Genomic DNA, 14,000 nt, shown 5'->3' on the forward strand with positions numbered 1-14,000 from the left:
AACATATTGTTCCTCTAACCATTCCATTAGGAAAATTCTCTTCCTAGATTTTATTTTAGTTTGAATAAAAATGAGATTTCTAACTGCTTGTTTTTTGCTGCCTGAACTGCTTTCAGTGGCTGTCTGGCATTACTGTAAATGGGAGAATCAAGTTTCTGGAAATGGTATGCAACAGTGTGAGGGGAGACTGGTAAAGGACGAGTAACAGAGGACCTAAGAACCTAACAGATAAAAATCAACAGAGATACCTTCACACGCAGATTAACAATTAGGCTCGTATTTATCTTCTGCATTTAGATTAAAGACTGACATATCAAGAGTCCAGCAGCACTTCTGCTTTTGTGAAATGTTGTTGTGTCGTCTTCTATCAATTTAAGACTTCGGTACTTTGGAAGAACTTAGTGAGGCTAAAAATTCAGAGTTTACTTTTTAGAAATAAGGTGACAGCTTTAAATCTTATTTGTTAAAGGTGTAGAATGCTATCAAGATGTATGTGACAACAGAAGATCAAACCTGATGTGACATAAATGCACACAGGAAAAATTAAGTTTTCATGTATACTCAAGGCTAATCCAAAGCTATTTTTGGAGTGAAATGATACCCATTGGTTTCAGTGAGCTTTGGATCAGACTTCATGTGCAAGTGATCTAACCTGATAATAAAATAAATTGTTCTAATGTGCATAAAAGACAAAATCGTGTGGTAGAAAAAACATTATGAAGAGATTGGTGGGGAGGGGTGGATTTACAGTCAAACAAGCAAGTGAAGTTACCTGTCCTTTGAAAAGCACAGTAGTTACCTTTAAACAGGTGATACCTGGATGTTGCATCTAATGTTTTTGTTTCTTTACTTCAGCTATATGGAAGCCTTGCTCTACCTTATCTATGCTTACCAGAATAACAAAGAACTCTTGTCCAAAGGCCCGTACAGAGGGCATGATGAAGAGCTGATATCTCACTACAGACGAGAATGTTTGCTAGTAAGTGAAGAGTGAAGTATGTTTCCAAAAGTTGAAATTGCTGCATAGCTTTAACAAAATTAATTAGTAGGAAAGTGTTGCCATCATGTAAAACAAAATCAACTAAAACCCCCTTTCGTTAACAAGTTAATACTTAGACTTATATAAGGGAAAAAACCAAAAGTAAGAAGGAAAACATTATTCCCATTTTTTTTTGTAATAATCATATTTATGATTGTAAATAGTGTGCTCACTGCCATCGTGTCTGGGCTTGGTAAGAATAATGGTTGACAGTGTTCGTGAGCAGACTCACCCTGTTGCCACAGTTTGACGGGGAGACAAATGTTTAAAAAAAGACAGCAGGAAACAAGGGGTTTTTTTCCTTGATTATGTCACTTCTAGCAATAGTGAGAAAACAAAAACAGGTGATAGGATCTCAGACTGAAAAGGAAGAGCTGCAGAGGTTGAGTTGGCAGGTATCAAATGAAGTGGCTTGAGGCCACTTGAAGTGGCTTGAGTGGCACAAGATCAGGGGGTTTAATACAGTATATGCATCATTGCTGTAAATGTTAAAGCGCAACTGTGGTTAATACAAATTACCAGGTAGCTTAGTAGGAGGACTGTGCTTTAAAATAAACAAACTGATGCGTGGTAGAATGTGAAATGCTGTATACTTAAAGGCTTTCCTTTTTTGTGGTGGTTTATGAAGAAACTAAATGAACATGCTGCAGCACTGTTTGAATCAGGAGATGATCAGGAAGTAAATAATGGCCTGATCATTATGAATGAGCTTATTGTCCCGTGTTTGCCATTACTACTGGTGGATGAAATGGAAGAAAAAGATATTGTTGCTGTGGAAGATATGAGAAACCGTTGGTGTTCCTACCTTGGACAAGAAATGGAACGTAAGTTATTTATTCATTAAGGTAAAAGGCCCTTGTGCACCTTTTTTATAAACGTGATCTTTTCAGTTCTTGAATTGAGCCTGTATCTTTTTGTGCCTTGGTAATGTATTTTGAGATACCCTGACTTTTGAATAATCCCATACATATTGAAATAAACAGTTTTTCCATATATTGCACTGGGGTATTAGACCTTAAAGGAAACATGCTTTTTGAATGGAAAAACATTTGTGGTATTAGGCCATCTGAAAGGGCATTTATATTAACATTTTATGAGGAATTGGTATGTCCTAGTTATTGCTGGCAGACCTGAAGGAAGTAGATTATTCCAAGTGAAACTCCTCCTCTTCCCACCCACAAATAAAAAGTCAATGTTGAGCAGAAGAAGGAGAATTCCACATGCAGACGTAAATGCTTATATTTGTTTTTCTTGGGTTTTTTGCAGCCAACTTGCAAGAAAAGCTGACAGATTTCCTGCCAAAACTGCTAGATTGTTCTACAGAGATTAAAGGTTTCAATGACCCGCCAAAGTTACCCTCCTACTCCACACATGAACTGTGTGAAAGATACGCCCGAATCATGTTGTCACTCAGTCGAACTCCAGCCGATGGAAGATAAATTCTGCAACCTTCCTAAGCACATTGTATAAACTTTTTTAGTTCTTAAACCTTGCCTTCCTGTCACAGGGTTTGCTTGTTGCTGCTATAGTTTTTAACTTTTTTATTTTAATAACTGCAAAAGAGAAATGACTGTACAAACTTTAGCCAGACTGCAAACAATTAAAGCTGAGAATCGCATGGCGCTCAGTCGTTTCAACCAGAATTGATGCAACATGCAAGTCTGACCATTATGGCAAAACTGCTTTTTTGCCACTTATCTGTTACAGTATTACTTTGCTTTTATCTTAAGATCCTTTACTTTATCAACAGCTGTCTGGATCATTTTGTGACTGCAACTACTTTAAGTGTCCAGTGCTGTGTAAATACATGGTACTTGGTAGCTTGTAAATGAAATGAAAGAATAAAGTTTTATTTATGGCTACTTCTGTGTTTGCAAGCAGATACCTTGTATATTGGTGTAAAATACGGGTATTTTTAGAAGAGATACAGTATATTGATGGGTTACTCAATTTTATAGACAAGGTTCTTCAGGATTTATGGCCAGTTCAGTTACAGGTAGTCAGAGATTACTGTATGTGAATATATTGAAAAACTGTCACAGTATTATACACTATGTTTTTTTGTAAATTCTTTACTGATCTGTATGATACTGCACCTTGAACACTTTTATGTGTGTGTGGCCATGCCGAATCTTCTGATGATAGGGACTGGCTTCTGAAGCAGACCAATAATGGCACCTTCCTTCTATTCTTAGAAAAAAAAAAAAAATTAAAAAAATTATAAGTATTTTCAGTAGAAATATATTACACTCTGAGCTAAATTTCTAGAAATTGATTTAAGCAGAGGAAATAAAGGTTTTAAAAAAGTGGAATTTGTGAAGCTTAAAAATTAATCCATTTTTAAAAATTGGTATTTTAGTCATGTAAATGAACAGAAATAAAACCTTATATTAATTCCTTACTTGAAATGGGTTGCTATTGTTGCAACAATATCTCAGAAATCTTTTATTCGTCCTAATTAAATTTCTATTGGAAGTGAAAGAAAGGATCTATAGGGCTCACTTTGTAGAACTGAAATACTGTCTGCTTTTAATGAAGAAACTTGAATTATTTTGTGGAAAAAGAAATTTAATGCATCCTTAGGTAATCCTGTTACCTGACACTATTTTGATTCCTACTCTTTATAGAGAACATTTTGTGTTAGAATAGTAAAATATGTGAATATTTGTTTGTATGTTTTTATTGGAGCGGCACTCAACTTATTCATTACAGGCTTTCAAGTGGTGTTTATTCGAATATCTACTAATGAAAGAACGCAGAGGGAGGGAAGGAGTGATTAAGTTCAGACCACCTAAAAACGTAGTGGGCATAAATGTAGGCATCTCATATGCCAGAAAAGACGGAGTTCAATCTTAAGACGTATCAATCTTGAAAGTTGTTCACTCTTGAGAGATACTGCATCACAATATACAGCGAATAGTGTGGCCTTCAATTCAAAATCTTTTTAGGGATGTTCTCTTCTGTTTTCAATACTGCAGTGCTTCATACTTTGTCAAACTATCCATTTATTTTATCAATTTTTTTATAAATACAATATTGAAGTCTTACAAGTGCAGTACTACTCAGGAGCCTTTTTTTAGGTCTGAAACTATTGATGTGTGAAATACCACTTTTCAAGGAAAAATATATGCATATTATGAAAAGGGTGAAGATATATTTTAAAAATATTTCACATTTTGCATCTGTTGCACTTTGATTTGAAATTCAAGAATATGCCTGCTTAGCACTGTGTATTCTTAAACAAGGCTTTGAACAGATTAGACGTCTCATTTGCCTTTTTCAGTAATGGCAAAAACAAAAGTCAAAGAGCAAATTCATTTTTTACTGCTAACAGGTTTTGAATGTGAATATTTGTGAAAACTTCTAAGGAAAGCTCCCATCTAAACCTGCGGAAGCCAGTTACTCTCATCATCTGTGTAATCTTCCATGACAAACACAGGGTAAAAAGCACTCTCTTTAAGGTATAAAGAGGAAGAAAGTATTTAATTTGGGAAGAATATCTAAGATATTTAAATTAAAAGGAACCAAACAAGGACGAGATTATTTGTTCAGTTTGTTTCAGTTTTTTTGTTTCTTAAAGTAAGAAAATAATCCATTGTAGTTCGTAGTACTAAAATATGTATTCTTTTGCAATGACTTGAATTTTTGCATTGAATTGAGAAGGTCTCTAGTAGAGCAGAAATAAATATATATGTATTCTACAATTTTAATATCTTTTACATATCTTGTATGAATTTAAACCTTAATTTAAATCATTAAGATACTATTTTGTCTTAGAAGTCTTGATTTTTTTTTTTTCACTGCAATAAGATAGCTGATAGCTTGGATTCACGATGCCTAGCACAAAACCTGTGTAAGTCACTGTGTAAGGCAGTAAAGCTCACAGTTCATTTGGGCACCTAATAATCTGTGACTGAATTACATAAGTAGATATTTCTCTTCAGTATGGGAATTACGAGACTTTATCAGGCTTTTTTTTTTCAGTTTATAGAACACACACAGATTAGGGAATTTAACCCAAATTCATTGACTAAATCACCTTCACCGTCAAGTAAACGGAAGGGTTTTTTTTTCCCAGATGTTGCTTCATACTGTGGAGGACCCTGAAGGCACTGCAGTCTTTCAGTAATTTCAGTTGTTTCCCTCACCCATATGCCTTCTTTTTAGCTGACCTATCATATTGCTGCACTTTAACTGATGTTTTGGTAGTACCAAAAATCCTGTTGTTTCTAGTTAAAGCTGCCATAGCAGATCTGTTCACTCCAGCCTAGCAGAAGACCATGAGCAGCAGCAGAATTAATCTGAACAAATGAAGAGGATCGATGGAGTTAATTTGTACTACTCAGATGTGATGATATTTGAAATCACACCAGATGCAAGGGGGTAGACAAGACCTTCATTACTGAGTCACCGTTGCTTTGTGGACAATCTGTACTTTAACTGCAGTGAATGACTGATGCAGTGAACAGATTTGCTCTAGAAAATGTGAAGTATAAGCAAAGTGAAAAGCATACACTTCATGTTCAGGCATTAAAAAACAAAAATCTGATCATGTCTGTATTAAATATCTTTCAGATTATTTTCAGGCTACTCCAGTATGCATGTGAAGACTGCAGCTCCAGACAGGTACCTGACATAAACAGTAGAACACAAAAAATAATCTGATATTGTCCAACAAAAGGTCCATAAAGAGAGTCAATGTTTGTTGTTTGTATTCTTCATTTTGTGCTGTTTCTTTTCTCAAAACCTATTGAGCCTGTGGGAGGCTCACACGTTAAGAATGTTGATGAAAAAATGCACCACTCTATATAATAAATACCTCATCTATGCAGCACTTTCCAACATAAATATGTGCATTAATTTTTAAAAAATATATTCTGGTTTTGTGTCTAGAAGGATGCAACAAAAATGGGTATTGGTTTTGGCATTGATAGGAAAGTGGTTGCATCTTTCCATTACTTGCTTCTGGAGAGGATATTAATACAGATATGAAAAAGCTCTTAGCAAAAGAGGTCTTTTTGCAGATGTAGTCGGTAGAATTCAAAAGGGCAGTGATTCTTTCAAGTGAAGCAGAATTATTTTTCATGTGATTGATACCCAGTTTTTCCTTTAGGTATTGTGTCCTTGAAGGTCTTCTGAAATTCTGGTCTTGATGGATAAGCTATTAACTGAAAACACTCTTAAGTACTAAGGAGCATCTTCCTTTGTAGGCAGACTAATGGTATCGGTATTCCCTTAGTTGAGTTTCCATCAGCAGAACATTCCTGCTTGGTTCAGCTTTCCTGTTTCAGTTTTGATCCTTACGGGAGCGAAGCTACAAAACTTTTGCAGACACCTGTATTTCTTATAGCTCCAGCCATTGCTACCATACACGCATGCGCTTCAACTTTGTAGTCGTGCTCTTAAAATCTTGGACTTGGCTATGAAATTTTCTTCTTCATGAATTTCAGGTCTTCACTGTTAAGTAGCAGGAAGAGCCTCTCACTTCTCAGAAACAGCTTCTTGAGGCAGCACTTTGAAAGAACAGCTTGACTTGCTTTCTGGTGGTTAGGATCAACCCAAATCCCCTTCTCACAGGCTGGGAAAGTACAGTAAGAAAGGCTTATTTTCAGAATGGCATTCACTGGATGGATTCATCATGAATGTTAAGGATCTGTCATCTCTCCCTTCATATCTTAACTGAAGTACCTCTCAAAGGTTTGGTCTCCATGGTTCTTTAACTTACTCATTTCATTTTTTACTGCCTCCCTGCCCTGTTGTTCCCCATTTAAGTCACTTGAGTATCCACTTTCCAGGCTTTCTAGTTAGTTTGGTTTTTGCTTCATCATCTCATCTAACCACTGTGCCTTCACTACCAGGTGGAGCTAGTGATAGGAAACCAGGATGCTCTGCTTCCATCTGATCAGTGTGGGCTTTGATTTGCACCTCTGCAGGCTCCTGAGTGCTTTTCTTGGAACCAGTCTGGTGTATATGCCTGTGCAGGATCTGTGGGTCAAATAACACCAACCACACACATGCTGTCTGGCAACTCAGCATCTGAGTGCTTGAAATAGGAAAGTTATGGATAGTTAGTTCAAGCTGCAGGCTTTGTATAGTCTCTTGGCACGCTAAAAAAAAAGTAAGTAATTTGTTGGAGATTGTCTTAACCGAGCACTATGAACTGGGCACTTCGGAAGCGTGAGTGGTGTCTCGTGCACTGTATCTCAGCTCTATCTGTCCAGGTTTATGAAGGCTGTAGAGGCTATTCCTGACGTTGAAAAATCTTCAGTTTACCCTGATCCTCACACTTTGTCTTGAATTTTTAAAACTGCGGTCAAACAAATTTTGGTAAAAAGCAGCTATGTTCTGATTTGGTATCTGTGGAGTCCCCACCCATAGCTGTGTTCTGTATCTAGGTATTTCCTATCACTTTGTGGGACTGTATCTTCTTCATTATCTGTGTTAAAGTTCTCTAAATCCATTTGTATTTCATGGACATGCAGGCAACAGGGAGAGAGCAATAAGTCCTGTACATTTCCTTCAAGAAACAAAACTTTTGTCTGTGGCCTTAATCTGTAACAGTGAAACTTTTAATTGAATTAGTGCACAACTAAGGGCTTGGAAAAGCTGTGGGAGTTTGGCGCGGGTTTGTTTTTGATTTTTTTAAAATTAAAGCTAATACAGAATCATAATGTGGAGGGAACTGCTATGTAAACATAGTAAACTTTTATATGGATTAGGAAAAAACTTTTTCAAGTAAATTTTAAGAGAAAAGTCAGTGTTAGTACTGCAATTTGAAGAGAACCTCATGCTTTCTTAGGGAAGAGGTTGGAGTGTTAGGCTTTTGAGAGCAACCTTGATCTACGGAACTGAAAGTCTTGCAACGTTTAATAGTTTAAGGTAATACATTCTTGTAATCTGCTTATGAAGCTCTTCTGTTTGGAAAGATTACTTAAGTTTTGAATCTCATGAAGCACATTCTTTAAAAAAAAAAACCCAACAAACCAACCAAACAACCTAACCAAAATACCCCTCCCCACAAAATCAAATAACAAAATCCCCATTTCTTGAGGGAGATCTTAAACAAGTACATTCTGTTTTGGAATATGTACAATTTCCCTTTGAATTTCTGAAGGAAGATTTGTTATCCCCAATGCCTTTGAACATGAGATTAAGACTTGTCATTGTACTTGGTAGAGACACTTGTTCCACTCTCAGCTAATGGTTGTTTTAGTTATGTAGTTGTTGCAAGATACTTGAACAGACAATTTCTTGCTTCAGCATCCATCTGTGGGATGGAGTACTCAATATACTTTACATACAAAGATTTATACTGCTGTGTTTTAAGAATTGACTCCCTTTCCCCTTTTTCTTGGTCCAGTTTAATGCTTGCACTGGGCAAGTAAAACAGTACTGATTTTGTTTGCCATTGTTCTTGTCTTTTCCACTGAAGACAGTGACATCTCTGTGTTATCTGGGCTATTTAAGAGATTTTGTAGTGGTTTGTGCTCTGTGAAATTAACTGAGATGGAAAGCAATGGAGTTAATTACCTGCTGGTTGTAGTTGACAGAGAAGAGCCATAATGATGTTTCCTAATTAGTAACAAAATTAAATAATTTCTCCCTTGACACAGTGCCACACAAGATTAGGAAAGCTGGGTATCATTTCTAAGAAAATAGAAGCCACTAGGTAAAATCAGGCAAGTGTTAAAACTGGCTGTAATCACTTAGGGAGGGCAGATGCATGCATAGTGTGTTTTTTCCTGGAGTAGGCATACAGCTAAAAATAATCAAAAGTATTTATGATGGATTTTTATCTGCTGTGTAGTAATTTTATGGGTATTTTGCTTTATGTATGTTTTCTTTAAAGAGCCTTGTTTTCTAAATGCATATGGTGAATTCTTGGTGATAAGAAAGTATGATGAGTTCAGATGTCTTACTTTCTATCAGAAGTTCAGTGAAGTTGTGAAACTTTGCAGTTATCCTCAGTTATCTCTATCCTATTACTTGGCTAATTCCCCACTGCCCCAACCAAAGCACTTTTGAAACTAAGTACTGGGCTCAGGGCAAACTATTATGTTCTTTTTTTTTTTTTTTTTAATCAGTTTTTTGGCAAAGAGGTTTACAAGAGGTCTGAGGTAGCTATCAAATACTGGTAAGATCTGGCTAAGAGTGGAAGAGAGGCTAGTATATAGCTGGTTTTAAACTAATCTGTCTCATTATTTCTGCTATTAAGATTGAATAATTTGGTTTTAAGTGGTGTGCTAATAGTTAAAAATGCTGTTTACAAGCCCTCTATAAAAGGGTGTTATACAAAGAATGTCTAAAGGGAAGTGCTGGACTATGAGTAAATGTGGAGGGCTTCTAAGTACTGTAGTCTTAACACCTCTTTCCAGAGTGAAAGTATTGTGAGTTTGATCCCAGCAGAGATCAGAAGAGAAATGGGAGGTGTTATCAACTACAGAAACATGAAGAGGTGTGAACGGACAGAGATAATCCATCAGGATTTCTGCAGAGCAGGAGAGGGAAGGCTGCTGCGTTCCCTCATCTTTCTTTTGATCAGTTGTAGGCTCTTTGCCCAGAGGAGACTCATGCTTCTCAGCAATGTAGGCAAAGCTCGATTTGGCCATGAGAGGTGGAGGAGCAGGCTCCATTCTGCTGTAGAAGACGGAGAGGAAATGGGCGCATTTTGGAAGGAGCCCTAGGAAGCTAGGCATGCCACTTCTGGAAGTGGGAAGGATGGCAACAGTTGGGAGAAGCCTCTTCTTTTCCGTAGGAGTCACTGTCTGCACACTGGCCGTTCCCCTTCCCTTCGGCAGAGCTGCGACTCCAGGCTCATGCACCGGCAGAGTGGGTGCAGAGTTGACAGGTCTGTCCACCAGCAGCCTGGTTCAGTGGCTGAGTGCCTGCTTTGCCACTCTCCTGCTCAGTGTCTCACCTGCAAGCTCATTTTTACTTATTTTTAAGTCCCTTCTGAGCCTCTGCTTTCTACAGTACTAGCCCTGTTGGATCAGTGATGTTCTTGCTTCCTAAATAGTGCAGAGGAGCCTATATTAAATCTGCACTCAACTGAATCCAGCTGTGAGTAGTCTCAGCCACACTGTAATTGACAGACTCTTGGCAATGTATATCCTTCCTTCAAATTTTACACTATTTCCAGATTTTGACAGTTATTGTTTATATTTCAGCTCACTGATGAAGAGGTCTTTGCAGGGCCTGACTCCTTCCCCTCCCCTCACTAGTAATGCTTGCTCTGGAAAGTAGTTACCAGTAACAAGAAACCTGTATCATGACACCACCTAAGCATCTTTGGAATAAAACATAAACTTTTGGTCTTAGGGCCATCTTGGGCAGCATTAAGAGCTACAAGACTGTAATGGGATATCTGCTCTGGTGGTCTGTGGTCTCCCCCCGTAGGAGCTCCCTGGACTATTTGGTGCGGTTAGACTTGGCACTAGACTTTCTTCAACACCAGCACAGTGTGCTGTTGTGAAATAGTTTTCGTGGTTCTCCAGAGTAATAGCAAATGTCCCGACAGCATGTGCAGCAGGGTTGTGTAGGAGATTATCAGGTTGCATATGGGAAGCTACTTTTACACGTTAAGTCCCCGAGTTACAAATTCCAGCATTAGTAGTAGGTCTCGTACACCAGAGAAAGATAAACACTTGGGTTAAAATGACATCAGACAGACTGCAAGTGAACACAGATATGCTGAAAATTAAACCTTTCCTCTCTGAAAAGCCTTATGTGGCGACAACCTAATGATGAGGAATACAGTTAATGCACTTGAAGTTTCGTATTTGTTCAATTTTGACCAAGCTCTTACCTACTGTATCACAGTATTTTAAAAGTTTCTATTTCTTATCTTAAACGGCCCATCTCCCTAAACTAGGAATCTGGAAGTTTTCATGAAATGCTCAGTGACAGTCTGTACATACTCTTTTTTTTTTTTTTTTTTAACTTTTCTGTTGAGTTTTTCAGCTGGCCTACCTAGGAAATCATTTAAAATGAATGCATTAGTTTGGACAGCCTTTCTTTAAGTGTATAAACCATATGTATTATTGACAATGCTTTTACATTGCAGATTTTACAGTGTCTGTGGCTTTTTGTCTGAACTGGGTTTGTTTTGTTTTTATGCCTGTTGTACTTTTTATGTTTTCTAGAGAGCCTCTGCAAATGATCACTCCAGCGTCTCTGGCGATGCGTAGTCTCAGGGAACAGGGTCCGCTCGGGCCTGCGGTGTATCACTGCCGCCCTCCGTTAAAAACGGGAGTGCTTCTCTCGGCGATGGAGGCAGCTGCTTAGCTGGGACGGCTGCGGGGTTTTAATCTCCAGGGGAAAAAGATTCTGAAATATTTTACGTTTCTTCTGCTTGCACAGATTTACTGAAAGTACCGCAGTGTGGCTCTGGGTGACGGGAAGCTGCAGACCGACAGCCGGAGCGCGTTGCTTCGCTCGGGGCGTGGTTCTGCCAGACCGGGGGGTGCCCTCAGCCCTTGGGCAGGCGGGAGGTGCCGCTGCCGCCCTTCGAGGCCACCGGAGCTTCGTCATGCCAGGGCGGGCTCGCTCGCGCTGCCCGGGAGCCGCGTGACGGCGGCGGCAGCGGTTCCCGCCGCCCGGCAGCGGAGGGCGGGGGGGCACGGGCCGGGGGGGGCCCTGCTCGGCGACCCTGGCCCGGCCCTGCTCGGGGACCGCGGCTGCCGCCGTGCCGCGGGGCTGGAGGGACCCTGCCGGGGGCGGGGGGGCTTGCCCGGTGCTTCTGCTTTGGGCTCGTCTCCTGACGGACTGCTGGTGGGCAGCGCCGTGCGTCCGTCCGGGCGCTCCGGAGTGAACCCCGAAGGTGCTGGAGCCATTAAACGCTGGGGGTGCGATTGCTGGGCGGTTGGTGCGGTGCTTCGCTCTGCCTGGGCAGAACGGCACAGCAGCTGGCCCGGGGCCGTTATTTTTTTTTTCTCTCATGACGCTTCATACCAGTTGCAGCAAGGGAAAATAATTTCACACTTTTTGCTGATGCCTTCATGTGAATAGGAACAATTTCTTCCTTTCCTTGAGCTGGAAATAAGGTGTAGATTTTACCAGAGGAAGCCTGAAGTGATGAGGTGTTTTGTTAGGGCAGGCAGCATCTTCCAGTGGTTTGCTCTAATGGCTGTAGTTGGTGTTGCCATTCCTACTAAACAGCTTTCTGACTTTAAAATGGCCAGTGATCGATAGCGCAACGTTTTTAGTCATGGGTCCTCTTGCTCTGAAATTCACTTTTTGATTGGTACCTATCCCATGGCTTTGGCAGGAGGTGCCAGCTCCCAGGAACCATTCCTAGGAAACTGGTGGGGCTTTACAAGACTCTGGGGTGCTTGTGAACAAGAGACTGGGGGGTAGGTCATTAGAAGATGTTTAAAAAATAATCTGACATACTGTGAGTTTAATAATTCTGCCTTGAGGTTGTGTGCTGATGACAGATTCAGGATAGCCATATACAGGAAGTTTCTGGGAGCTTTTGTTGTTGTTTTTTAAGTTTCTAGGAAAATAGTTATTTCATTTACTTTTTTTAATGGCTGTTGTCAATGCCTAGCAGGGAAGAGAAAGAATAGTTTATGAAATGGTGGAACAGGGTTGCAGGTGGGTGTCTTGAGCCAGTTACCTGCTAATCAGTTAGTGGGTTAGTAACAAAGAGGTTTTTTTCTCTGTTTGGAAATCCGTACATGTGAAGAAGCAATAGTGAAAACAAGATGATCTAACTTGGTCCAAGTCACAAAAGAAGAATTCCACAGAGATACTTGAGTGAAGAAATAAAATTGCTGTCTATAACATGTTTTTAACTGCTGCTGTTCCTAGCAAATCAGATAATTTTGACCCAATGTGCCACACTTAGCTGCTCCAAAAATGGCAGGTTTGTCTCTATTCTAGTATGTATGGCAGTGTCACTTGCCTGCTTGTCAGGATTGAGGTATCAGCATCATGATACTTCAGTCATGACAGTGGTACACAAGATCTGTGTGGCTTGAGCTTTTCTGCAGTAGTTGAACTTGCTCTGAAGAAGGTGTCATCGCAGCGCCTACCTGAAAACAGAGGTGTTCAGCGCTCTCCAGCATTGTATTCAGTGCCTACAGAAAAATGAAGAAGAGATTAATCTTTATTGTGTTCACCTAGTTTTGAGATTTAGTAGGCAGAGCAAAGATTACTTTAGCTAATTAGGCTCTCTAATTGGATTTTAGAAGTTATTAACCTTTTAAATAGGCTTTCCAGAGTGATATGTCAGCATGTACTGAGCTAATTTGCAGGCAGCTATTGGTTCCACTTGCGGGGCTGACAAGCAGAGGGCAGGCAAGGGTCAGGTGGCTCCTTGGTGAAGGAAGAGCAGGGAAAACACCTGGGCCCCTGCTCTGCCATGGCCAGGGGTACAGGAGAGGAAGGCAGTGCCCTGGCACTGAGTGCTTGAGTGCAGGTTCGCAGCATGTAATGCTGGGCTGGGTGGTGCCCAAGGAGCGTTCTGCCTCACCTTCTGCATTGCTTACCACTTGCAAAACTAGCTGGGATTTTACCAGGAAGCTGAATGTTTGCCTTTCCCGTGGCACATATTACAACAGTTGCTTCATCCCACAGACAGTAAGGAGTTCCTCGTATGCACAACCCCAAGATGGACATTATGGAGTACTGAAAATGACTGGCCAAAGTTGAGGGGAGGGAGGCAAAAGCTACAAAGGAACACTGGACACGTTAGAAAGTACAATTAGTCTTGTACAATTTTTGGACCAGGACTGTTGGTGACTTTTTAATTCTTGATGAATTCAAGTGGTGCCCAATGTTTGCTCTTCTGTGCTGCTCAGTCCCATGTGTGCAAGGCCAAAATAGCACTATATGAAAATGACAGAGATAACCTGAGATATTTAGATATGATCAAAGTCATGGATGGAATTTGGGTCTGCTGTAGCATATCTACAAGAGCTTTCCTGGAAGTATTTTCTCCTGGCCTGATGTGTTTTAG

General features: G+C 39.9%; 1 protein-coding gene across 4 annotated transcripts in view; it reads left to right on the top strand.

The window, feature by feature from the left end:
• Positions 1-2,901, top strand: part of USP25 (ubiquitin specific peptidase 25) — a 96,655-nt gene extending 93,754 nt beyond the window's left edge. For all 4 annotated transcript variants that reach the window (XM_074858106.1, XM_074858107.1, XM_074858108.1 and 1 more), the window contains 3 exons: positions 856-979; positions 1,668-1,863; positions 2,306-2,901. In XM_074858106.1, coding sequence (XP_074714207.1) covers positions 856-979; positions 1,668-1,863; positions 2,306-2,478 — 493 coding nt within the window. In that variant the 3' untranslated portion in view covers positions 2,479-2,901. The remainder of the gene's footprint in view (positions 1-855; positions 980-1,667; positions 1,864-2,305) is intronic.
• The last annotated feature ends 11,099 nt before the right edge of the window (positions 2,902-14,000 follow it).

This window comes from Strix uralensis, chromosome 2 (genome assembly GCF_047716275.1).
Source record: "Strix uralensis isolate ZFMK-TIS-50842 chromosome 2, bStrUra1, whole genome shotgun sequence".
Taxonomy (NCBI): domain Eukaryota; kingdom Metazoa; phylum Chordata; class Aves; order Strigiformes; family Strigidae; genus Strix; species Strix uralensis.